Source organism: Girardinichthys multiradiatus, chromosome 3, assembly GCF_021462225.1.
Source record: "Girardinichthys multiradiatus isolate DD_20200921_A chromosome 3, DD_fGirMul_XY1, whole genome shotgun sequence".
Lineage (NCBI taxonomy): Eukaryota > Metazoa > Chordata > Actinopteri > Cyprinodontiformes > Goodeidae > Girardinichthys > Girardinichthys multiradiatus.
The window spans coordinates 31,271,938-31,299,827 of record NC_061796.1 but is presented as its reverse complement, the minus strand read 5'-3'; the positions used below and the strand labels follow the sequence as shown (position 1 = coordinate 31,299,827).

Genomic DNA, 27,890 nt, shown 5'->3' with positions numbered 1-27,890 from the left:
TTGTAGGAACTAGTTTCACGTAAACGTAAATTCACTTTGTTCTAACAAAAATCATTTGCAAATTAAATGCAGATTATCCGTAAGAGTTGTGTTTGCAGAGTAACCAAATCATTGTTGTGATGCACATGTTCTGCAGTAAGAGGAAGTAGATCTCTTGCCTTAGTTGTGACTAGATTATTTGCTTTGTGTTGGTACTTTCCAGCTGGTTTAGAGTTTAGCCTACCTAAATTTGATGAAAAGTTTACCACTGCAAATATTTTAGCAGCTGAAACACACCCACAGAGTCACATTTTGCAAGGGGAGGGGGAGGGGGGGTCAGATTGTAAATGAGGAAGTGATCTGTGACTCTGACCTTTGTGTGTTACAAGCACACAGTCATACACACCTGGAAGTAAAGGATAAACAGCAGTAGTGGCAGACAGGTGGGAAGGTTCAGAGAAGATTGTTTTGTTTCCTTTCTCATATTTATACTTCTGCCAAGCATGATGTAGTAGCTGCTTGCTGTCGATTCGCTAGTGAATGGAGCTGTCTGAGCTGCTCCTATTGCTGCTGTTTGCACTGAGGTCTGAACAGGAAACTTCAGTGATGGATTCTCTGCTCTCAGATTCAACGAGGTCTTGTGGTCATCAATAAATACAACAAAAAGACAGAGTGGAGAGGAAATAAAAAATAGCAGCATCTCTATCTGCGGGAGGAATTCCGGCCTGTCAGCTATTTTTGTGCCTGTCTTGCTTTCACTATTTTGTGAAAGGAGACGTAAAAAGGAAGGAAGAGAGCGAACGACGCAGAAGGGGGAAGAGACAGACGTATACTGTGTGAACGTCCTGGCGAGTGACAGTTGTTTTCAGGAGCAGCTGAGACGAGTAAGTGTTTACCTGCTTTTGTTTAGCGAACGGTGGCGACGGGCCGAGGTAGAAAGAGGTCAGAGTGCAGGAAAGGGTTGAGAAGGGGAAGCATGATTGGTGTTATGAGAATGTGTTGCGATAAACGAGAGATGGATGTGATTGTTTTGATATTAGATGGAAATATGTCTGTGTCAGAGGTCTGGTTGGTGTCTGGGAGCAAATGCAACAAAAAGACAGCGAGTCACTAATTCAAGGAGGAAGTAGATAAAAATTAACCGTTTTTGCTCTTTGGTGAGATTAATGATCTAAAAAGAAAAAGAAAAGACTTGTACGTTTGAGTCTGCGCGTGTTGCACAGGTACAAGTGATTCTTCTTCTCTTTCATCCCAGAAAAAGTGAGGAGACGACATGGTTCGGTGAGTCAAAGCCTCTCCGCTCCGTTACTCACCTCTGGTCGTGTCTCTTTGTGTGCTTGATGACAACTTCTCTGTTTCCATTCCTCCTTCTCTTGTCTTTTGCCAACCGTTCACTCATTCTGCTCTGTTCCTCTATTATGTGATTTCTCAAGCCTTGTGTGCTAAACGGTCTCTGTTTCAGTCAAGGTAGCATGTCAAAAAGAAAGCTTTAAAGTTAGTTAGACTTCTGTTTGTATGCCCTCCAGATTCAAGCTGTTTAGTCTTATGCTGTCCCTGCTCTGTTTCTGTGAATGTTTTCCTGTGTAAAAGCAAATTCAAACGTTTAAATTATATAATCTGTGTATTAATGTTGCTGTCAAGGTGTTTAAACGCAGAATTGAATATTAATTTGCAGCTTTGCTGTTAAGAAGCAGGATTATCTGACACATTCACTTGAAAAACATCTTTTAGGAGTCAATATCTGTTAAAACAAATCAGCCGTCTGAGCTGCAGGTATCTGGCTAAAATGTTGCCTAACTGAACTTTAAGAGAGCGGCTGGGTGAATTTCTTTTTACTTTCTACTGGCTCATTCAAACCACAAGCCAAGACAGAAGCCTTTTACGTAAGCTTTAGATTAGTAAATAATATTTCTTCATTATGCTCCATTACCCATGGATATGGCTGTGTAGATGTGAAGTCTAATGGATTACCTTAATTCTCTCATAACATGGTTTGTAATGTTTTATAGTGAAAGGTATTTCTGCTCCAAAATTAGCAGAAAGAATTAAACAGGCTCCACGACGGCTTCTACGACGAGGACGGTTTCTGTTGGAGGAGATGCTGACTGACGCATTATTTGTCTGAATACACAACAAAACAGCAAAACAGAAAATCTGATTGTAATGATTTAAGTTTCTTACATTAAGAATTTTATTTCCAGCTCTGATTCATGTTTAATGTTGACCTTGAGCTGCCTGTGGGACTGTAATTTAATCTCTTGGCGTGATCCTGTGGTGAAGCTGTAATATAGCGCTCCGAGTCTTATCTGTTTAAAGGTGAACCTGTTCGTGCTTATCACAGATAAATATTATGTTTTTACCATCTCACTGTGCATGTGATGCAGGTGGTTCCACAGAGACATCTCTGGTCTGGAGGCTGAGGAGATCCTGAAGTCTCGAGGCATCCATGGCAGCTTTTTGGCTCGGCCCAGCAAGAAAAATGTTGGTGATTTCTCCTTGTCTGTCAGGTAATAACTGGACTAAATAAACTCTGCTGCTCCCTGAGCTGATCCATTCCAACCTGTGTGGATCCTTCAACTCAACAAAAGCTGATTTTACATTTGCAGCTTTTTTATTTACTTCCTCAAGTCCTTTGCAGACTTTAAATATCATTGAATACAATAGAGCTGAAGATAATTACTAAACATGTGGACACCATGTGATGGTGAGGTATTTCTACATAAAATGCTTGAAAGTCTAAAAATAGGATGGTTACCGGGAACGCCTCTACAGACTTCTAAAATGGGATAAAAGCTGCTGATTGCATATCAGATATGGCGAGACATTTGCTCTGTAGATTTAACTGATGTTGTGTGTGAGATTCACTGATCGTAAAACCAGCCTCTGTGTAACGGCGTTAGTCTTCCCTAAGTGCTTCAGACGTTTCTGTAGATATGCATTTCCTCTACTCGAGTTATCACAGTCCAGTTTCATCAAAACGGCACAAACATTTATGCTCATTAAAAAAAACAGCTTTTGGGTTTTTTATGTTGCATTAATTGCAAGAGTTTTATTCAATAATTTACAAGTGTTTGAGGCTTTCGTTCTTCTGGCTGCAGGGGTAAACTGAGTCATTTATTATCTCCATTGTCGTTGGTTTGATCTGTGGGGGCTTTTTTCATATCGAGGAACATTTGAGCTCAAATGTAAACCCACGTAGTAATTCGTGTCGCATAAATATTTAAACCAGGGATTTCTGCGTGGTCAACCATTCTATTGTTGACTCGGATTTTATGTTTAAGCCAACCTAAGGCGCCCGTTTAATAATAAATTATTAGTATTCAAAGATAACAATTCAGTTTATTAAAGGCGAGAAATCCCAGGCCTAACCCTGACAAGATTAAAAGGTTTAAGTCAAGAAAAACCTTTTGTCAGTTGATTCTGTGAGGCCTGACCGTTTCCTTTTGCTTCAGGGTGGGTGATCTTGTCACCCACATCCGCATCCAAAACACAGGAGACTTCTACGACCTGTACGGCGGGGAGAAGTTCGCCACCCTGTCGGAGCTGGTGGAGTACTACACTGCAGAGAACGGCATCCTTCAGGACAAGGACGGGACGGTCATCGAGCTCAAATATCCTGTTAACTGCTCCGACCCCACCACAGAGCGGTATGTATATATATATATATATATATATATATAGTTAAAACAAGCATCCCCAAGTCATGATACCGCCGCCTTTGTGATTTTTTTCTATACATTTTATCTTCCTCCGGACTATATTTGGCTACCTCATCTGCAACATTTCTGCAACAACGTTTCTTACTTTTATAGTTAGAACAAAGCTGGCTTCACATTGCATACAACAATATGTTACTGTGCATAGATCCTAATATTTTTTCCACACTTTCTTGTAAGTGGATTTTTAGGAGCTTTGTTGTTGAAAAGTCATTTTGTTGAAAGTTGATCGGGATCTTTGCTGGGGGGAAAAAAGGAAATATCCCAGCCCAGGAAAGTGGATCAGGCGGCACCTATGATGTCCAGCTCCCAGCAGCAGCGGCAGGCTTTCTTGTCCCTTTGTCTCAGTGTTCTAAATGGGATCTCCACCTTCCCTTTTGGGGTTACAACATTGGTTTGGTGGTGGAGTTAAAAATAGTCATCTGTGACCAACTGCATTTCCTCTCAATTATGTTGCAGGCATATTAAGTGCTATTTGTCTATTTAATGTTTAATTCATCTTTTCCTCTGGGGGATAAGGCCCATTTGAAGAAATTCGAGGTGTTGCAGCATCATTGTTCGTCACAGTGTGAGCCAGTAAAAATACGCCCACCTTTTTGTGCCGCTAAGCCTTCATTTCTGGCTCTGTTTGCTGGATTAGAGGAAATAAGTGATAACAGATGGCATAGTTCACCTGAAACACAGCTGCATCCTACTCAGGTACATCTCAATACATTTGAATGTTATCCAAAAGGTAAATGATTTCAGATATTCAGTTTAAAAAATGAAGCTCACTTTATAATAGATTTTATCGAACACAGTGACATATTTGCAGTTTGTATCTCTGTTAATGTTGTTGATTGTGGCCGACAGCTAATAAAAACCCAAAATAAGAATATTTCAGTTTAATTTTTTTATTTTAGAACAATAGAAAATATTTTCATAAAGAAATATTGGCTAGTTGAAAAGTATGTCCATGTACTGTACAGAGACATAATCAGTTCTTGGTTGTGGTTACTTTTGCATGAATTACTGCATCAGTGCAGAAACTCAGATTGCTTTAATAGTGGCCTTCAGCTCATCTGCATTGTTTATTTTGGTCTCTCCCATCTTACTCTTGATAATCCTCCATAGGTTCTCTATGAGGTTCAGGTCAGGCCAGTTGGGCCAATCAAGAACAGGAACACCATGGTCATTAGACCAGCTTTTGCTACCTTTGGTAGTGGGGGCAGGTGCCAAGTCCTGCTGGAAATTTTTATCAGCATCTCCATAAAGCTTGTCAGCACTTGGAAGCATGAACTGTCTAAACTTTCCTGGTAGTGGACCAAAACCAGCTGATGACATGAACCCCAAATCATTTCTGACTGTGGAAACTTCCCACTGGACTGCAAGCAACATGGATTTTGTGCCTCTCTTCTCTTCCTCCAGATTCTGGAACCTTGATTTCCAAATGAAATGTAAATTTTACTTCCATCTGAAAAGTTAATCTGAAAAGACTTTGTACCACTGACCAACAGTCCAGCTTCTGACATCGTCTCTAGTTCAGCAGTTTTATCCAAGTAATGTGATGGCTGTCGCCCATCTTTTGGATACCTGTGTGGGTTGTTTCTTGAAACGCTGAGTCTAGCTGTAGTCCACGCCTCGTGAATCTCTTCCAGTTTCTTAAATGGGCTTTGCATCACAATCCTCCCATGCACTTTGTTTTCTACCTCACTTTTTCCTTCCACTCAACTTGTCACATCAATCCTCCCCAATATGAGACAATAACAAGGCAATAACATAACATTTCTGGCCTTTTTTATTGGTCTGATGTAATTTCCAGAGAAACTAAATTTTGGTTTTCATTACCTGTTAACCATTATTGTCATAATTAAGAGAAATAAACACTTAAACTCTAACTGCGTGTAACAAAGATATGAGTTTATTTTAATTAAATTACTAAAATAAATAGTTTTCAGTAACATTGTAATTCATTAAGATTTACCTGTATTTCCTATATATAAATTATATCTACATCTAGACTTTCTCCTGCTGTCCTACAGAGGTTATTCATTTTTTAAAGTTTTTTCTCTATAGATCCTCTGTACCTCTTAAGGTGTATAATACACTGATATCTAAAAATAACAAAAAAATAAATCTGACATGTTTTCCACTCCAAAAAATCTAAATTGTACCTACATCTGGTCTTATTCCCACAGTTCCACAGATTTAAATTACATTTTTGTTCAGGTTTTTAATAAAGATCCTCAGTAGGAACTTGTTTTTGGTCTGTGCAGCACTACCATCTTAAATAAACAACACAAATCTGACAAGTTTTTTCTCAAAAGAATCAAATGTTATCCACTTTGTTACATTTTCCTGCAGTTCTACCAATTTAAATTACTTTTTGTTCAGGTTATAACTAAAAACGTTATAACTTCAATAAAACACTTCCATCTAAAAACCAAATAGGAATTTGAATTATTTTCTAAAAAAGGTTAAATAACACCTATATCTGGCTTCATTCTTGGATCTCAGTAAAGATCAGAAACTTGATTTTGCAACACGTTTCGGAACCTTGTCTGTCGGCGCTAAGGTTTTGTGAAATTTAATCATCTTTGTCACATTTCTGATTGAGTTTGACCAAATCCTGTCGTTATGTTAAAAAAAAGCTGTTATAAGAGTTTTTAATTTCAGGTTAAAAGTTCAGTAATGTCTTCCTTCTCTCGTTCCGTCTTGAAAACATCACCATTGATGGTGAAATATTGGTGACGTGAAATAAAATTTGTTTTTTCAGTCAGGAGAACGTGAACTGGTTAGAGCAAATTAAGAAAATGCATATGAAGAAAGTAAAGCATCTAATTTGTTTAAGATCAGAGACAGCAGCAATCTTCTCTTTGTTAATTAAAATGTTAGCTAAAATATTATTCTGCCTAAATTATGTCATACGAGTGAAAGTTTTTACGACTTTTCTATTACCAAATTACATTTGTCTACCTTTTCATACATCAATTATGTATAAAAAGAATCGCAAACAGATGGAAATAGTATATGAAATCATGACAGCAGAAAGTTATAATTAGACTATTATCAGTCGCCAATCGCCCCTGTGGCTTCAATATGTCCTCTATGTATTTTTAAGTTTTCTAGTTTTTACCAGTAACAGTAAATCGCATCATCCCAGCACTGAGAATTGGTTAAAAATGGTCAAAGATCTTGTCTTTTAAAATGTTTGAATTAAAATTCATTTCAGTCATTAAATTTTAGAGAACTCCATAAAAGCTAATGTTTTGTATTTTGAATAGTTCACATTAATGTAACAAAAACCAGGAAGGTTTTACACAAATGCTGCAGCAGTATTTTTCTTCTTCATTTACAAGCTGCAACATTAAGATTGATAACATTGTTTTCTGGAATCAACTTTAGTGCTTTTCTCTAGGTTGGGGTTTTGTATTTAAATTGAACAAAGCAAATATTACAACAAGTTTTTTTAAATATACACAATAAAGTCTTTTTCTTGATTATTTGCTGAGACGAATCATTGAACTGTACATTAAGTATTTAATTTGATCTGATCTGTGAAAAAAAGTAATTATTAGTCATTTTTTTAGAAATTTGAAGAAAACGTCTTTGAAATGAAAACTTTATGAGGGGATCTCACATAATTTGAGTAGTTGTAGAAAGCAATAATATTTACATGCCTCCAGGGTTTCTGCAGGGTGTTAGGTCTTAGTTTAGGTCTTAGATGAACCCAGATTTTACATACGAAGTCTTTGATGGGGTCTTAAATCTGTATATTTGGTCCTTATTTTCTTCTAATAGTTTTTTTTTTAGTTTTAAGAGGTTTTGGTAGCACTGTCAGACCTGTGAGTATGTATTTAAATCTCCTTCCTAAAATGGGCTATTATAGTTTCTTTAGGAAAATAAGGTCTAAATATTAAATATAGTTATTTACAACCAGGTCATTTGTCTTGAAAAAAAAAAGTGTATTTTAACAAAGTTTGGCCTGAAATCACCTGTAACAACCGAGATGAAGCCTCTTGTTTGATGTGCTTGAAGGGCGTTGAAGCGAGTTAAGTAATAGTTGTGAAAGCACAAAGGTTACACGCAAAGCTAAAAAAAAACACTAGCTTCAGTGGATAAAGTTCTTTTCTGACTGCCTAAATTAAAGCAAGTCATTAAGTTAACCAACCTGTTAATGTGTTATTCGCATATGTCTAAAATTAAAGAGTATTTAAAAAGACCTAAATTGAGCTCAACAAAACCTAGTTATACAGTAAAACTTTCAGGTTGTGTCCTTTTTCAGATGTTTTATTATTGGAGCGTATTCATTAGCACCTGGTTGGTTGCCTATTATAGCCTCTAGATGATGCAGATAATTTGCCTCCGCATCCATGCTAGAAAATTATTCCTTCTGCAGCAGCAACACATCAAAAATGCTAATTTTAAGGCCTTTTAAACTAAAAAATCACATACACACCATGTGTATGAAGTCCATGACATTGCAGCTGGAGGTGAAGGTTTTCCTTCCAGCTGGAAACATTGAGCTGCTCTGTAGGCCGATCAAAGCCTGCTGATGTCCAACTAAGTTCACAACAGCTCTGAGTGAAGGACACAAGTTTCTGTGAGACTGAACTTCAGCCTGAAAGCTGTACCCTCTAAACCCCCCATACTTCTCTCTCTCTCTTTCTGACAGTTGTCTAACTTCCCTTTTGTTGCTGCGGTTGGAAACTTTAAGTTTTGACACTTTTAAAAGCAATGGCCAGACCCTGCTTGCTTGTCTTCCTCTATTGCACTCCATCATGTTATTGCTTACTCGTTATCTTCCTCATCTAACACAAACTCTCTGTTGTCTGAGAAAAGTGTGACTGCATGCATCTCCTCGAATTACCTAGTGGTGCACTTGTCCTGATATCAGTTCCAGAATAACATGCGATCTGATTAAGAAAGATTTGAATTTGGCCACTAACGTGAGAGATCGTCATCAGACTAATTTGCAGCTTCTGCTAAACTGCAACGTTTTTTCTAGTACTGCACCCTTCTTGAAATTTATGTTGTCTGGATGTAGAAGCAAATCGAATAATAGCTTTGCACATAATTCATTAAGAAACGAGAAGCAGTTTAATTTACTGCAGAAGGTAGGAAAAGGGAGGGGTATTAGTGGATGTAGCATATTGAAAGGGGGTAGGCTATAAATACTCTGTCCTGTTCAGCCACGAAATCTGTCATCAGAAATTTTCCGACCGCAACGCAGGAAGTTTAGAAAAAGAAATCGAGAACTGTGCCTAAAATTAAGTCAGACTCAAGTTGCATTTATACATTCATGGACACACAAAAACAGCATAATGGTGGGCAAAAATAAATCAGTCCTGGTTATAGCAGCAGCATCTGCACATATTTTAGTTGGGATGCTCTTTTTGTAGTTGAATTTTTAAGTGCTTTAGATTTATGTTGTTGTAGCTCATAATGCAGAGCCGTGAACGAACCAATGACTGACCCAGTTACGTCCTCTATGGTTTCACACCCTGTACCGAGTCTGTGGGGGTCCAGGAAAATGACCACTTGTTGATTTCTCTGGTGGCTAATCCATTAGAAGTCAAAATGTTTTCTTGCAGAAAGTATGCAGAATGAAAATACAGGCAGGTGTCAGAGCCTGCACTTAAATATATCCTGCCAAACAATGTGGTATTCATTTTGCATAACCTATCAGTAAACAAATATATCATTTAATTTCACAGTGCAGTTTGTGGGAATGGTATTTACATAACAGACTTTGTGAAACAAAGAATGTGGTTTACCCTACCTGCAAAAGATGAAATCAAATGTAGGTACATCCTGCATCAGTTGTAGGATGAATAAATGATGTAACCTTAGACAATTTTTAAAAATTATTTAACTAATCTCAAGCGCACAAAACAGCATGCCATAGATTGGCATGACTAAGCAAAGATGTAGCCAAAATAAAGTACACTCTAGCGTAACATATGTGCAAAATGCATAAAACCCTAGGATTTCCAGGGGGTGTACTTTCTTTTTTACTATGGCTGCATCAGTGTAACTCAGGAATGATTTCATTAATTCTTTTCAATTAGAAATTGCACAATTAATTTTATTTTTATTGATGTTTAGTGACTGATATTAGCCAATCAGATGGTAAACTCAGTTTCTTTTATTAAAAGAGACATCAATATCAGATCACTACTTTCTTTACTATAGTAAAATCATTAAATCAATTTTATTACTTTTTGTCCATAAGGCAGAAAAATGAATGTAGGGTGTTTTCCATGCAGTTGTAATAAGTTTTGGACCTGAGCATAGGAATGCAGGTAAATATTATGTCAAGTCTCAGATAAGGCATGTAAGTTCACGTCAGTGCGGTGCAACAGAGGAATTATTTGTTCACATTGGTGCAAACATTATGTTATGATAGGATGTCCCCTTGACCCTGTGCAGGTGGTGGGAGAGAGAAGAACCCTGGCAAAAATAACATCACTGCTATACCTATGCAGTTATTTTATTAACTGCTCTGATGTTATATGACACCTCAGCAAAAAAAGAAAAAAAATGTAGGTTGCTATTCGACAAGATGGAGGTCACTGAAAAAAAGCTTTTAGCCTCTGAAATGGAAATCTTTTTAGACAGCTGTGGCTGAGGTCAGGATCCCTCAGGCTGTTATACAGTTTTGCTGCATGAATTTGGGCTGTGTGTGTATGTGTGTGTGGGGGGTTAATTAAATTCATGAGCAGCATGTTAGGAGGTTATAGCGGTCAGTCCTGTCGTAGAAGGCAAGGGTTTTCTTGATCAGATTGTTTTGCACAGAATGATCAGTGCTGATTTGTCCTTCCAAGACTTGTCCTGATGGAGTTGTACCAAAGGGGAACCCGATACAGTAAAGAATTTCAGGTTTTGCATGTGTCTTTTAGTTCGTCATACATCTTTATTTTGCTGTTGCTAAAAATCTGAGAGAACTGTAATGTCAACACTTGATTGTTTGTATGACACAGTTAGCCAGTACATGCACGGTTTCATCAACTGGAACAAAAAACCTTTTCTATGATCAGTTCTGCACCCAAATCTCCTCAACCTTTTGATTAATGAGGCCCGATATGCTTTATAGAAACAAGAATCTCTGACCTTTTGCAGACTGAAAATGTGTCCTAATCCTTCATAATGTAATATCACACACCTTGTCTTATTAAAACTTTATTTGCTGAAGGTATGATATGTTATTGTTTTTGTGGATTTGTTTTTATGGTTTAGAGAGCATTTGATGAGTCATTTTGTTTACATTATCTGTATAACATCAAAAAAGTTGTCTAATTCTACTAAAACCCGCCTGCTCAGAGGCTGATTGGTCAGTTTTTGTTGTGGAAGTATGCAATTGGTTTCCTTCTTTTTAAAATTTTGTCTCAGTTACACTTCCTCTTTTAAAATGTCAGTCAGTCATTTTCTACCGCTTATTCCATAGTGGGTCACGGGGGAGCTGGTGCCTATCTCCAGCAGTCTATGGGCAAGAGGCGGGGTACACCCTGGACAGGTTGCCAGTCCATCGCAGGGCACCACACATACAACCATACACACACTCATTCATACACCTACGGACAATTTAGAGTTACCAATTAACCTAACAGGCATGTTTTTGGACTGTGGGAGGAAGCCGGAGTACCCGGTGAGAACCCACGCATGCACGGGGAGAACATGCAAACTCCATGCAGAAAGACCCCAGGCTGGGAATCGAACCCAGGACCTTCTTGCTGCAAGGCAACAGTGCTACCAACTGCGCCACCGTGCAGCCATTGGTTGACTTTTTAAATTCTTGATGATGGTCACAAGCTCATGAAATGCATAGCTGTTTTCTCAACATTGCGGGAGCTGCTGGAGTCGTTATCTGCTCGCTCAGTGATCACAAATATGTCTAGCTGACAGCCTTCAAACATGAATCATCAGTCTGCCTCTCTCCCTCAGGTGGTACCACGGTCACCTGTCCGGCCCAAACGCAGAGAAGCTGCTCACCGTCCGAGACGAGCCGGGGACCTTCCTGGTCAGGGAGTCTCTGTCCAAACCTGGAGACTTCGTCCTCTCTGTTCTGACAGATGAAATAAGCAAAAGCGGATCAAAGAGGGTCTCCCACATCAAGATAATGTGCCAGGTGTGTAGTTTTGTTAGTCTTTTTTTCTTCTCCTGTGAATAAACAGAAAGGAGGGCCTAAAACAGACTCAAATCGTGTAGCGATACTGTGGGTTATTTCCAGAGTTGTGCAGTGAAGTCTAAAATAAAATCTCATTTCCCTGTCTTATGCAATAATAGACTTTTGCTCACAGTTCAACTGGCAGGTGTTTACCATCTGTTTACTTTGGCTTCTAAAGCATTAAACATAATTTTTTACAACAAAGAAAAAAAAGACCAGAGAAGAAAATCCTTTCCTGACCTCATTAGGTGTTGAAGTCTCTAAGCAGATGTATACCATGATGTCAGTGGCGAGTAGTTTGTGAATAAAACGCTCTCATCACTTAATAAGTCATGGTCGGGGCTGTTCCATTTTTATTTTTAGCTCACTGAATGCACTAGTCAGCCTTTTATTTAAATTGAGTGCATTGTTCCTGCGGATCTCTTAAGGCTCTTAAAGGTCTTTTTCAGTAAGCTTGCAGCTCAGATCAGGTGCAGTTTCACCGTTGCACTGTGCTCTAATCCCCTCTGCGATTGCTTCTGCTGAAAGCAACAGATGAGCGTGACTGTGTTACCATGAATTTACAGGGTATTGCAAAAAAGTATTTCTACCTCTAAAACATTTCCACATTTTTTCTTGCTATAACCACAAACTTTTATGTGTTTTATTTGGATTTTCTGTGATAGACCAACACAAAGTAGTGCATAATTGTAATGTGGAAAGAAAACGAGATGATATTTAAATTTTGTTTTACGATGAAAATCTAGAAACTGTGATCTGCATTTTTATTCAGCCCCCCTGTAGGTCTGTTTGGATATTTTAAGCTTTATACATCTACAGACTGAAATTTGTGTCCATTCTTGTTTGCAAAATAACCCAATCTCAGTCACATTAGATGTAGAGCATCTGTGAACAACAATTTTCACCTCAGATTCTCAATTGGATTTAGGTCTGACTTTGACTGGGCCATTCTAAAACATGAACATACTATGACCTAAGCTACTCTTTAGTAGCTCTGGCTGTATGTTTAGGGTTGTTGTCCTGCTAAAAGGTGAACCCCTCTACCAGTCTCAAGTGTTTTGCAGCCTCTAACAGGTTTTCTTCCAGAATTGCCCTCCGTTTAGCCCTATGCATTTTACCTTAAACCCATGATGCTGCCACCACTATGTTTCACCATGTGACGTGCAGTGTTATTTTTGGCCACACAGCAATTTGCATGTTGGACACGACGTTAGATTTTGGTCTCATCTGACCAGAGCACCTTTCTCCACATGTTTGCTATGTCCCCTACATTGGCTTGGGGGCAAATTTAAAACAAAACTCCCATGACTTTGTTTTAACAATGGCTTTCTTGCTACCCCTCTCCTAATGGTCAGGTTCTCCTATCTGAGCTTTGGATCTCTGCAACTGTGTTCAGAACAAGATTAATTTACTTACTGGTGTATCTTGTTAAGATGGCTTCTAAAAGGAGTTGGTTGTACTGGATTTTAATTTAGGGGTACCGTAGTAAAGAGTGTTGAAAATACACGAATGTCACACCCTTTAGAGTTTAAACTATGTATTAACTTCACTTCAAGGTATGGTCTACATTGTGTTAGTCTGTTACATAAAAGCTTAAATACAACAAAGTTTGTGGTTGTAATGAGAAAAAAATTTTGTTTAAGGGTCTTGTGAATCAAAAAATTTTTTTTTTATAAATGTAGGTCAATAAAATCTCCTTATAAAGTTTTTTATTTTTGATATTTTGACATTTTTATCATATCACTTCTATATTAATCCTTTTTTCCAACGTTATGAGTTATATTTCTTACATGTTCGATCAAATTGATATGATTGTAAGTGTAATTGTGTTTTTGCGTGTTTTGCAGAATGACCGCTACACGGTGGGAGGCTCAGACTTGTTTGACACGCTAACAGAACTGGTTGAGTTTTACAAGCGCAAAGGCATCGAGGAGATCTCTGGAAACTGGGTCTATCTTAGACAGGTCTGAGTTAATCATGAAACTGTTGACAAGCTTTGTGTTATGAGTTCAAAACAGCAGCAGCTCGGCCACACAGATCGGAAAAATTAACTCACACATTTGCATTTGGCCTCTTTGGGGTTTTGGTGTAATGCTCTCATTAGCGTTTCTTTCATCTCATCTCCTTTATCTTTTTCCTGCAGCCATATTTCTCCACCAGGGTGAACGCTGCAGACATCGACAGCAGGGTGAAGCAGCTGGACCTCACCTTGAACAAGCCGTCCGAGGGTGAAGGGGAGAAGACCAAAGCGGGCTTTTGGGAAGAATTTGACGTAAGATTTAACCTGGCCTTAGTTAATTTATATCGCTGCTTAGGGTGCTTTGTCTTTGACGGAAGGAAGAACAGGAACATCTTGAAGTGGGCCAAATTAAAATAAACATCAGTCGTCTCTTTAGAAACTTTCCATCAGCGTTTCAGCTTTCACTTTATTGAGGCAGAAACTAGCGTAGAGCTGGTGTGCTGCCATCTGCTGGGGTTCATTTACAAAATGGGCCTGAAAAATAAAATTTAACAAAACTATATAACAGTTTGTGGCACTTGACAGTAATATGATGCTAGTTATATATCATCAGAATAGACAGCAAGGGTTTGTAATTGAGTGTTATTTTTCCCTGACTAAACGTTATCTGACCAGCTAGCGTTGCAAAAACTCAAACCTGAATCAGTTTATGAAACATAAACACACAAATGGGAAACTAATATAAGGATGTTTCATGTTACCCAGCAACCACAGGCCATTAAAAAATGTATTACTGTTATTTCACAATAAAAGAGGAGGACATATTCAAATGCATTAGTTAAATAACATGTCATTAAAATATATCAGCTTTAAATGCAAAATATTACATACAAAGTGCCTCTTTAGACTTTAATATGTAATATTTTTGGTGGTATCGTCTTCCTCACCTTTTTCATACTTTGCTTCCAAGGATTCAGACTTTTTCCGTCTTTCAAGTAGTCTGATGACTATTTCTCCACTCTGGAAGTATTTTAGAAGATTATTTTAATGCTATCAAGCCACAAGTTTACAACAAGAACTACACGCAACAGTCAACTCAACATACAGCCCATCTTGGTTGGATCTTTTGGCACCTTTGTTCCAAGCATCCTCTGGGTCTCAAAAACCCAGAGATCGTTGCTACTACCTTTTAGTGCAACGATGGTTAAGAAAAATCTGCAGTTGCTGAATGACCTCAGGCGTCGTTCAGATCCTGTGTTGAAAGCTTACAGGATTTCTTTATGTTTCATAAGATCAGTCCTTTCAGATGCTGTTTGTCTCACTTTTTGGCCTCACACTTCTTCTTTTGTCTGCCTCTTGTTAGGCTTCCTCATTTTTTGACAAACTGCACACTATGCTATAGTATTATAACATCCAAAGTAAAACAAACATCTGTGTGAAACGCTGGGAAATCTGGAGAAATCCTGAGTAACTAAAGGGCACAGGATTATTTGACCTTTTTAGGCCAACATTTAGGCAAAATTGAGTCATTTAAACAGAAATATATATCGTTACTGTATGACTAAAGCTGAATCTGGCTAATTTGACTTCACATGTATCTGAGAGTTGATTAATTATATTAATGAAATATATTTATTCACTTTATTGTATTATTTATTTTCAATAAAACATAAAAAACCTGAACAACTATCAAAGGCTGCTTTATCCATTGTCTTTAAAGTGGGTTAAAAATCCTTTAATCTAATTACCGGTAAGTCTATTTGAAAAAGTTGCACATCTAATTATGAAGTAGCATAAAACAGAAATAATCAAAGTTTTAGTCCCGGTAGTTAATTACTTTCCACCCAGCCAATTCTCTTGATCTTGCTTGAAATCTGGCGGCCTCCTAATTGATCATATGAGGACACACTTCTTTGTTTTGTTTCTTTTTTGCAGAAATTGGTACTGTTCACATTTTTCTGTTATGTGCAATTTTTATATTTAATTTAGTGACTCAGCAATAATCTTTCTCTGCTGATAGGCTCTCCAAAAGCTGGAGGCAAAGGTTAAAAAGAGCAGAGAGGAAGGCCAAAGACCAGAAAATAAGAGCAAGAACAGATACAAGAACATTCTTCCCTGTGAGTTTGATTCTGTAAATAAAATCTACTCATTCTGGTGCCAGCCGTGACCATTTCATCACTTTATCTGTGTGTTTTCTCTCACAAGTCAATGACACCAGAGTCATCCTGCAGAATGCTGATCCCGAAGTTGTCGGCTCAGATTACATCAATGCCAACTATGTGAAAGTAAGTTTATGAAGACCTGATCCTTGCAGCAGCACAAACAGCACCAGGCATGTTGGTTTGTTTGTGTGCTGATTCTCTGGTCCGTCTTTGCAGGACAAACTCTGGGAGTCTGGAGAACAGAAAGTTTACATCGCCACTCAGGGTTGCCTGGCAACAACTGTGGACGATTTCTGGCAGATGGTGTGGCAGGAGAAGACGCACGTGATCGTAATGACGACACGAGAGGTTGAGAAAGGCCGGGTGGGTATCAAAATATATCCCACACATATCATCAAGCACCTTTAAAGTAATTTGAACTGAGAAAACAAAGAAATTATTGATTAGAAGTAAAAGCTTATTATAGTTTAGGTCTTTATAACAAAGATTAAATGTCAGATTCCAGGTTCACAGTATGGAACGAGCTGCAGAGAACCATAAATACAGCGCTCTGCAGAAGTATTCACACTCCTTAAGCTTTTCCACTTTTTTCCCCCCTTTACTTTGAAATCCAGTGCAATAAATTTGCTTCCCAAGTCACCTTGTAATTGGACAGAGACCTCCTGTGTGCAGTTTAATTTTAGTATAATAAAGCTACTTTTAGAGAGCCTCAAGAGTTTTATACAACTGTGGCATGAAGAAAGCCACTGTTTAAAGAAAGCCATAAGAAGCCCTGCTTGTAGTTTTAGGAGCACAGCAAACATGTGGAAGAAGATGCTCTGGTCAGATGAGATCAGACTTTTAGATTTTAGGCCTATATGCAAAGTATGTGACACAAACCTAACACAGCACATCACCCTGAATACATCACAGTGAAACACGGTGATGGCAACATCATGCTGTGGGAATGTGTTTCTTCAGCAGGAACAGAGAAGTTGGTTGAGATTTGATGGAAAGTTGATGGAAAGATAGATTGAGCTAAATCCATGGCAATCCTGGAAGAGAACGTGTTAAAGGAAATACTTAAGACGAGGGAAAAAGTTTCCCCTCCAGCGGAACAACGATCCTAAACATACAGTCAGAGCTATCGTCCCACACTTTTAAAGTTTTCATTTGTAATTTTCCTTCTACTTCACAAGTATTCACTACTTTGTGTTAGTCTGTTACATAAAATCCCAATAAAATAGATTGTTTGTGGTTGTAATGTGACCAGATGGGGAAAAATGTTCTGTGGTAGTGAATACTTTTGCAAGTCCATGAGTGAAAACCAGAAATATGCTAAAATATAAAAAATAACGTCAAGAGATTCAAGGGGCGCAGCGGTGGCTCAGAGGTTAAACATGCGACCCATGTTCGGAGGCCTTGGCCCTCGACGCAGGCCGTCACGGGTTCGAGTCCTAGCCCGTTGACCTTTGCTGCAGGTATTCCCCCTCTCTCAACCCGTTTCCTGTCAACTCATTGTCAAAAAATAAGAAATTAAAGGTCACTAGTGCTTCAAAAACACAGTAAAAAAAGAGATTCAAGGACAATCTTAAGCTGCAAAAGTGCAGAAAAAACATAAAACTTTGAGAAATGTGAGTTTGTGTTTTTTTTTATGTTATGCAGAATAAATGTGTGCCGTACTGGCCTGAACAAAAAACCTCCAAGGAGTTCGGCAAATACGCGGTTTCCTGTGAGTCGGAGATGGAAGCTACGGATTACAAAGTCCGACTTTTAAAGATCGCTCCTGTGAACCAGGTGACTTCTAACCTCTGACTTCACCATTGCTTACCTCTATGCACATTTATGTGAACGTATATTCGGGCCTTTTTAATATTTCAAATTTTTTTTAATTATCCCCAGGCCAAACTTTCCCATCCCATTTGGCACTACCAGTACCTCAGCTGGCCTGATCACGGCGTCCCTCAGGAGCCCGGTGGAGTCCTCAGCTTCCTCACACAAGTCAACACTAAACAGGCTGAATATCCGGACGCCGGTCCCATGATCATCCACTGCAGGTACTCAGCAGCTAAACCCCTAAAGTCTAATGTTACTATTCATGACTTCATGGAGTGTAGTGTGTTTTGTTACAAAGCATATCCTTCACGATTGAGATTAAAAAGAAGATATTTACAGGATTATGATTAGTACCAATGTAAGTCTTGGAGTTTTTCTATGGGATTTAAGGCCAGTTTCATTATACAGCACCATTTATACACAAGTACGGAGAAAATGTGTTTATTAAATGAATTACATTAAGATTATAGCTGCACAATAGAAAGAAAACATTTGATAATCTTTGTGAATTTCGCAAGAACAGTATGACTTGCAATAAATAAACAAAGGGTGATCATGTTTTTTTGCTTTGGGTTCATAGCAACATAGACCCCAGATAATGAGCTGTCTATTCAGCTACTGGGGAAATGCATAATATTCATCTCCACAGCAAGTTTTTATGGAAAAGAATATTCTGTTTTACTTCTGTGAAAGTTGTGATAATAATTCTACATTCTTGTCAGTATTTATAATATGTAAGAGTGTTAGCACAGCCTTATAGCGCTAACATGGGTTCACATACCTGCTCACACACAGTGGGTTTTGTTCCAAAAGCAGCAGGTTAAATGCTTTTTCACCTGAAATGCTCAATAAGCACGGTTGTTAAATCTGGGAAAGTAAAAACTCTGAAAATATTTATCAGTCACTCCTGATCCTAACTTTTTAACCAACAATTAATATTACAGTTAAACGGTAGGCTGATCACAGGGTTTCTATGCAGCCTGGAAAAGCACAAAGTTTGATATATTTTCCTGGATATGAATAAAACATAGAATATGTCAAGTCCGTCCGTCCATACATACATACATACCTGTCTGTTGTTTTTCAAGGCTCCATATATAAAGTCCAAAAGGTCACAAGGTCTCAATGTTACTTTATTTGTACCTCTAGGTAATTTGTTTTGCAGGGTTGAAAAATACAGTTACACCCACACTGGAAATAAAACATTGTAACGTAACCAGAACCATAAAATACAGGAGTACTCAAAAACCTCAAGACTTCAGAAATCAAATCAAAGGACCCAGAAGAGGAGAGCAAGGCTTAATAATCAAGACAAATAAATAAATATATAATCAGATATGCAGGGAATAAAACCAAATAAAGCCAAAATCAAACTAAAATAAAAGTGGGCAGAAAGTCAAAATACAACACAGTTAAGGTTTTTATGTACATCTTAAAAACAGATCAAGAAGAACCGAGGACCCTGGAAATTCAACCATTTTGACCGATCTAAATTCAACGACATACATTGCAGTTTGATTCTAGTTATTGTCCCATCATGTACTTAAGCTCATACCAGCTTGGTAAAAGGTTATCTGTTTCAGACATCACAATGCCATTTAACATGTTATCAGATCAGTAATGGTTTACTGGCTTTTCAGCTGCATTCACGTTTCATTTAGTTTTTCTCTGTCAATCTGTGCAGTGCTGGAATCGGTCGGACGGGTACCATCTTGGTGATTGATATGATTATCGAGACCATTGATACTCTAGGTAAGAAAACTAAAAAGTACTTAAAATGTACAGAAGCCTTGTTTCTATTGCTGTTTTATCTCACTGCCTTTCTGATTGACTTCTGTGTTTAACTGCAGGTCTGGACTGTGATATAGACATCTCAAAATACATACAGATGGTGCGAGAACAACGCTCTGGTATGGTGCAGACCGAGGTTCAGTATAAATTCATCTACCTGGCTGTTTCCGAGTACATACAGACCACTAAAGCCAAGGAGAACGCATCAAAGGTGAGAAAACTGAACAGAAGAGGCTATTTGCACCTCTTCATAATAATTTTTTTAATGTGTGTTCTGCAGAGCAGGGAAGTATTGTTTCAATGCCAGCATAGCGATACACAATCAGAGCATCTTGTAAAAGCTGAACGTTGACCCACTGAGACAAAACAATCGACCACAAAGTCTAAACCCGCAGTTCTGCCTATCTGTTTGACTAATTCTGTAACAGCCGTGTGTGAAACACCCCTCTTTGTGTCTTCCTCAGGAAACCGACACAGAGTATGGAAACCTTCAGCTCAAACACCAGCCAGCCAGCAGAAAGGTGTCAAAGTGAGTGAAGCAAATGGCTTTGAGACATTCACAACAGTCCTCTAAATGTCACACTGCTGCCCCATTTTCTTCAAAAACATGCGCAAATGTGTTTAGGCTGGGGTGTGCAGCCTGTAGGAGGAGTTGAGGTTGAACCTGCTGTGGCTGCAGCTGGACTTTGATACGGTCTCTTTTTCTTTAAAGAACCACAGTGCAGCAGATTTTAATGTCAGACACAATGTTTGTAGTCCAATTTAAAGAACATAATTGTGATTCAATCAAAAATGTTCCTTTTTTAAAATAGATCTGTGATTGGAGAAAGAGGATAATTTTAAAAACTTAACGGTGATAGGAAGTTTACAGAAAGAGGTTTAGAGCTGCCGTGAGTGTGTGAAAGACAATGTGGCGTTTATATGGTGTGTGCTTTAAATCAATAGGTCAATAATACATAGACGCCCAGTCTTTGCTCTTCAGTTTGTTCAGATTATAACCAGAAAACTTTCAAAAGTGACACAAACAGCAGAATATACCAACACAACAGACTTCAAAATGCAGCGCAAACCTCAGCCACGACCAGGTTGGGGATTAACTAACCACTTGCTTTTATTTTGGTGGGGAAAAACATTAATCAGTTTATCCTATAATCTGTTAAAGATTATTACAAAAATAATTTCATTTTGCAAACACTTTCTGAATACATGCACATATATATAATCTTCAAAGTTTACAGTGGAACCCACATATTTTCAAACATTGAATAAAATGTTTTTTTCTACCTATCTCATATTAAAAGAGTGTAAACCTTTCCTGTTTTACTCCGTTATTCCACAAGTTTCCATACACTCAATTTGGGAAAGGACAGATGGTGATGATCACTTTGTGAGCTTCTGATAGGTTAATTTACAAACACGCTGCTTCCTTGTGAATTCAAGGAAAAATTAAAAGAAATCAGGCAAGATGTCATGAAGAGAAGTGTCCAGTTCAACCAGTCCAGTTTCTCCTTGGGGGACAATTTCTAGATGTCTGAAGGTGCAGCGTTCATCTGTTCAAACCATCAGACGACAGGAATCTCCAGCCATCACATCTGTGTCCCAGAAATGAAGCGGTTTCCAAAACAGCTGCCGTCATCCACACATTTTAATAGTTTCATCGTCAGAAAAGAAAATGTTTGGTAAAAAATGTTCATTTAGATTATCTTTGTAACTGAAGTCACTTTTAACCTTTTTGTCACCATAAAAATCAACGGTTTTTCTTCACCCTTTAAAACGGAAACGTACAGTAATTTGAAAAACAGACAAAAACTGAAAGCTGAGCTCGTCTAGAATGAAAGCACAAACTCACTGCACATTTCTTTCTAGTCAACTCACCTCAGTGCTCCTCTTTGATAAAATCCTACTTCAGTTGAGTCACATTAGCTGTAAAAACCTTCGATTTTGTTAAAAAAACAAAAACAACATCCCTATTATTGTTTCAGTTACTTACCTGCAGGATGGTCGGAGAGAGAAGTTTAAACCACTTTGCTCCAATTCAAAACACAAAGCTGAACCTTCTCAGCTGCCAGCACACACAGACACTCAGCAGCTCCTTCTCACTGAAATACAGCGCAAGTCCTTCATTCGCCCCCAGAGTGCCGATATAAGACGTCAAAATGAGCTGTGTTACCCTCAGGTTCCCCATTTCCAAAACTGCATTGTTCTCAAAAATGTCAGCTCCACTCAGGAATGCGTTCATTTGAACATTTCAAGTATATGTCATGATTTTTACAACTTTTCGTTTTCATGTAAAAGAGGGTCAAAGACAAAACAAACAAACAAGAATTAAAGATATATGGGGTAATTCATCCAGTGAGGAGAGAGAAGTCAGGAGAAATGTCAGAGCAGCAGCTTGGAGACTTAAAGAACCGGCACCCTATACGGGGGGCAATAAAGTGCCCCATCTTGAGCTTAGTGTGCCTGTAAGTCACTACAGTAATGAGTGGTAGCTTGTGACAAAATCTGCAGTGGCCTCTGTGTGGTCTGGCTGTTGACTCCGTGCTGTGATGAACTGTTCTGGCTATTGGGTCCTCATCCCTGAGGTTTGGGTTATTCTTTCCCTTAAACACAACATTGTAAGTGTCTAATAATCCTTAGGGCAAAACGTTATTCCAGCTGATGGATAAGAAGATATCAGTTGTCCCAACCTGTGTTTCTTCTACAGAGCTCATCCAAATTTCCTGATTAGATCATCCTTTTTCTGTCTGGATCTTTTTGTCAAGAAAACAATCAGTTCTCTGTTTACAGCAGTATAGACTACCATGTTTCAAGATGGTGCCATTACGGAGGCAGCATTGTTATCCAAGTATGGTACCAACTTCCTGTTTTAGTGAACATAAAAACAAAGGCTCCTTATGTCTTAAAAAGTTCTTATTAAAATGTTGTATTGATTTTAAAATGTAAATGTAAATTTAAATTTAATTAAGTATACTTTAAATATTTTTATTTTTTCTAGCTCTATAATATGATGACATGCCTTCAACTTGTATATATTAAAAACTAATGAAATTCAGACATAACGTCTGAACAAAGTTTCCTAAGACAAAGTTTCCCCACTGGAAAGTAAATCAGTCAAGTTAGCTTGTCTACATTTCAGAATATTTAACCATGCAACAATTAGGTTTAACAAACTGTCCTGGTTTGCTTCAGCTTTTCCCACAATGCATTGCTTCTTAAGTGAAAAGGGAAGATGAACTGGTTTAGCATGATATGATTCCGTTTAGAGGCATCTGTCTGTATCAAAATAAAATAAATAAACTGACTGCAACGACCACAACTGTATTTCCATTTCGGAGCAGAAGTTAAGTTGGTAGTTTGGGCAATAAGGTAAATGTGCAGCTTCCTCTACAATTATTGGAACACTATTTAGCATTCAACGATCAACACCTCAAAAACGTACAAATTTAGAGAGAGGTCATGTTTGATTATTTAGAGAACAGAGCTGCCTGTTGTGTACATATTTAGTTATTTTAGCCTTGCAAAAACAACTAAACAATAGAATAAAAGGAGTTTCTTTTACTGGTGTAGGACAGCCATGCTGGGAGAAAATTCAAGCCAAAGATTTCACATCAAAAATCCAGGAACTTCATAAAATACTGTCTGACTGTTACGGATCATTCGCTACTGTAACGACAGCAATACTAACCAATCCATTCAGGCGCCACTCATTTTTGCACCAAAATCGTCTTTTGACCATGAGCATGAGCTCGTTAAGAGGAAACAGATTTCTCAACAAAGCGATGGTATCAAGATAAGAAAAGCACATGAAAACTAATAACTGCTTTTAATTGCATATCTTTGTATTTTGTTTGCAGCACCTGCAACCTATCACCTGCTTTGCATTAACTCCAACAAAACCTTGCAATAGAATAATAAATTTTTTATTTAAACAATTATTACCCATTGATTAAAATGGAAAAATAAATAAGGGTCCATGCAAATAAAACAGTCTCCAATTTAAAAGATTAAATTTTAAGCAGGCAGTTTTTGCACAGGAATGTGCAATGCAGTAAGATGAGGGCTGAAGCCTCTCTATACATGGGCCACACGCTCTACCTCTGCACCAGCGCCACGCCTGTCCTTATATTTTTAATTCTTATTGCAGTAAATTATAAACAGAGCCACCTACTAGGTTGCTGCATGCATCATATTGCACTAGCATGACTATTTCAGTTAATATTCTTCAGCCAAAAACTAGGACGGTGCCTATTTTTTTAAGGCAAAAAAAGCAGTCAGTACTTTTACTTCCTCTGATCTGTCGCTGCTGTTCCTGTGAACTGAGAGAACCAGAAGTTAAAGAAAGCTGCATCAGTTTACAGTCAGTCTAAAAGTGTTAGCCGTGTTGGTGAGAAGTCAAGGTCACCCATTAGCCTTAAATGGATTTAAGTTTTGCACACAATATCCTCATTACTTTATAATAAATACATGTGCTGCATTTGATAAAATGAGTCAAATTAATCCTTGCTAATCCTGCTTTTGTTTTTAGCGCTGCAGCCAATACAGGGTAATGACAGTGTGGATTTCTCTTGTTTTTTTTTAAGCCTAAACAAGCTTAAATATGTCTTTAGTTTGGTGTCATTTGCAGTCTCTGCTTGTTAATATACAATTATTATTAAACATGTTGAGAAATGCACGTTATTATTCCATTCACACAGGTTTAAAGGCTAAGAGTGAAACTTTTGATTACCTGTTCAACAGGTGAAAGTATTTACACTTCTATTTAGATGTTTCCATCATTTTCTGATATTAATTTAGGCCTTTTAATGATTTATTTTAACCATTCTATATTTATAGTGGAATGATCATCTGAGAAACAACGTCAATGATTTTTAAAAAGAATAACTGTGTGAGGAAGTTTGATTTTTTTTTCTTTCTGGGTTTTCTCTCTTCCACAAAGGATAAAATGATTTTACAGCAAAACTGCTTTGATATGATTAGGGTCGGCTAACTTTGACGCCCTGACATCAGTCAAATTTGTAAACCGTATTTAAAAATTGGGTCTGTGCCAGGAACCCACCTAGTTTAAATGATCCAACCAGTTCTGCAAAGAAGAGGGGACAGTTATCCAGTCAGAATCACACCAGATTGATTTGGTGGCTTTTAGTTAAGGTGCAACTTGCTACGAGACATTTAGCCAGATATTTGCACATTGATAAATTTGAGCCTGGCATCAGCCCCCCTGCAACCGTCACAAGGATATGTGTCTATAGACGATGGACGGACGGACGATGTTGACTCTGTTTCAATAAGAGAAAATCAACTATGAGTTCAAACTTGTGCTCCCAGTCCTTGTTAGTTAACAAAACTAATTGCAGTTGTATGCTATATAATCATTTCACCCTGGAAAAATAACAGGACAAATAAATCATTAAACGGCTAAAATTAATATCAATTTCATGCCTATGAGGAGTGTAAACAAACCTTTCAGCAGAACTGCACATAATCGTTTTAGATGTGTGCTTTTACTGTGTTATTATATTTACTGTAAGCTGTACTTTTAGACCCCTTAATAGTGTCCAAAGCTGCAGTGACTCAGTTTGTTATTTATACCTTGACACAGTGCAGCTCTCTTTTATAGCTGCATTTATGTTTTATAGAGGCAGATTTTAAACAAACAGAAAAAAAATCAACACTAGATGCAGAGTTAGTAGCTATACGTCCTTAATTAACGTGTAATAACACTAAATCCTACATTTCTCGCAATACAGACATGTTTTAGTGCACCTCTTCCTTAAGGGCTCAGTTGTTTTCAGAACATTAAACAGATTCTAGTTAAACCAATCTTAAGTAACATTTTTTAAATGTTTTTTATCCAGTAATTGATTCGATCTATTGATGAGTCAAAGTTGAGTGGAAGCTTAATGGGTTGCAAACAATTTTTTTGCTGTACAAATAAACCAGACACCCTGTTTGTTCTATTGACTGAAAGGGGTTTTGTGACCTCAACCTTTTCATAAGCAAATGAGCAAAGTTCCAATTATCCAATTATAAACACACACTCAACAGTTCAAGTCGAAAGCCCAACCACACTGACCCAGTTGGAGCTCTCAGTAGTTGGCCGGCAGATTTAATTGATTCTTCTCATGGATGGTTTGATGTTCCTGCCCCTCTCTGTTTAATAGCTCAAGAAATCAATATTTATCTCTGTTTTTTCCAGGAACAAGGAGGACGTCTACGAGAATCTGTCGAAAGGAAAGAAAGATATGAAAAAATCAAAGTTTGAGAAGAAAACTGGCTCGGTGAAGAAAAAATAGATGACACTGCAAGGTTTCTTTGTGTCATATTTATGCAGGCGCTGTTTTGTTAAGTGCAGAGACCACTGAACATAAATTAACTGTTAAAAATAAAAACCAAATGTGTTGACATTTTATAAACCATATGGTGGTTGGATTATGTGTTTGTTGGAAATAAAGGCAGAATATGTGAAACATGCGGCACCTTTCCTGATGTCTGTTTATAAGACTGCATTGTTGGAATTATGAATCTGAGAATATTATTTAATATTAATATTTTACCAAATAATATTTCGGTCTGTTAAGGGTTGTCCTGTGAATACCAGCCCAGTAAGGCGATGGTATTGGGACAAAATGGAAAGGTGTGAGACGGAATATTTTGGAAAAGAGCCAAATCTTTCTGGAGAAATGGGGCTTAATGGTGTTTACTTAGTTATCAAATCTACTAAATGATGTTCAGGGACTATTATTCAATAGCTTGAAAACTAACAACCTTTCTGTTAAATACTCTTTAGTAGCAAGCACGTGTTCTTACCGGTTAGCATTTGAGCTAACAAAAGAAGCTAATAACTTAGCACCAGAATCAAACACACACCTTTAAAATACCTCAGTTAATATAAGGGTTAAAATGCATAAGGGCGGACGGCGCGTTATGAGCAAACTTCTGTGTTTAAAATCACCCTTTAAATAAAGTTTGTCTTAACTTTAAAAACATACAAAGAACACTAAGATAGCCGAGTTTCACACAAACAAAACTTCATAAAATGAAAAACGTTTAGATCATTTCATCCTAACTGTTAATCTGCCCAAACACTTAACCTCATGAATTGTGGTGAGGAATGTTGTCCAAGCGACAATGAAGTTTGAAGAAGGTATCCACAGTGAACGAAGGTTTAGCTCCGGAGCTGTAGCTGGGCGGCCCGTCCTGTCGGCTGTGGTCTCTGCGGTCTTCCTTCCATACTGGGAGACCGCGTCTTTGCAGGGGGCTTCTCTCGAACACCGTTTGCTTCTGCAGGGCTCGGAAGGAAAGTCAAGCAATGCTTGTACCTTAATTACCCCCCGTTCATGAATGAAAATACCGGATACACAGACAGTATTTCATTCGTACTTATCTTTGCATATGATCGATGATCGTATGACACTCTTGGATCCAGTTTGAAGAGTTTATGTCTGTTTGCCAACAAAGAGACATCAGGGAGCTTGACTCCCCTGTCCGGTCTCCTTCGAAGGACGCGTAGAAGAGGGCGGATGTAGCAACAGCTGTGATTTTATTTGGGTAGTGGCATCACAGGAAGTCCGCAGTTATCCCGTTTCCTGGCTGTGCCGCAAGAAGGTTAATGCACTTTATTTTGAAAAGTTCCAGAAGAGTTCGTACCGGAGTTTAATGTTGAAATCCATGGCTGTGGGTCCCAACACCATGATCTTTGTGACGAACAGCCTGTAATAGGAGTTACCTTTTATCAGTCAGTTACTGATGGTGGAGTTTACAAACATGTTGATTATGAAAAAATCACTGTAAAAACCCTTAATAATTTCGGGGTTTAATTATTTTTACATACTGTTTTCTGAAAGTCCCACCAAGGCATTTCAATCAGGCTGAATTCTAGAATAAACAACTGTGACCCTTTAATTTTTTTGTCATTCTCATGTGTATTTGTGATAGATGTCCTGCTGATGACCCAGGCTCAACTAAAATTCAGACATATTACCTCACATTAGACCCTAAAATACGTTTGTATCCTGACTTCATGATTGGTTCAATGACTGCAGGTTACCCAGCTCCTGAAGCTGCAAAGCATCACCAATCCACCACTATGCTTAACAGTTGAAATAAGGCATTTTTTACTGTTACTCTGTGTTCTGTTTTTGCCAAACGTTTGCCAAATGGAGACATCTATTCTTTGTTTCATTTTCCAGAGAATATTATTCCAGAATTTTGTGGTTTTAGATTTGCATACCAAAGTCATGCTGCCATATTTGTTTTAAAGAGATGAGACTTCACTCCGGATGACCTTTCCATACAAGCCCTGCATGTTACGTTTTTTTTTC

The 27,890-nt window shown here is 38.0% G+C and overlaps 1 protein-coding gene across 1 annotated transcript; it reads left to right on the top strand.

Moving 5' to 3' along the window:
• The first annotated feature begins 401 nt into the window (after positions 1 to 401).
• On the top strand, positions 402 to 26,040 carry ptpn6 (protein tyrosine phosphatase non-receptor type 6). Its single transcript, XM_047361945.1, has 16 exons — positions 402 to 863; positions 1,235 to 1,260; positions 2,364 to 2,486; positions 3,432 to 3,626; positions 11,619 to 11,802; positions 13,689 to 13,805; positions 13,985 to 14,113; positions 15,822 to 15,918; positions 16,007 to 16,086; positions 16,180 to 16,326; positions 17,608 to 17,739; positions 17,845 to 17,999; positions 19,463 to 19,530; positions 19,629 to 19,780; positions 20,034 to 20,098; positions 25,766 to 26,040. Exons 2-16 carry the CDS (start codon positions 1,253 to 1,255, stop codon positions 25,860 to 25,862), a joined length of 1,749 nt encoding a protein of 582 aa, XP_047217901.1. The 5' UTR covers positions 402 to 863; positions 1,235 to 1,252; the 3' UTR covers positions 25,863 to 26,040.
• The last annotated feature ends 1,850 nt before the right edge of the window (positions 26,041 to 27,890 follow it).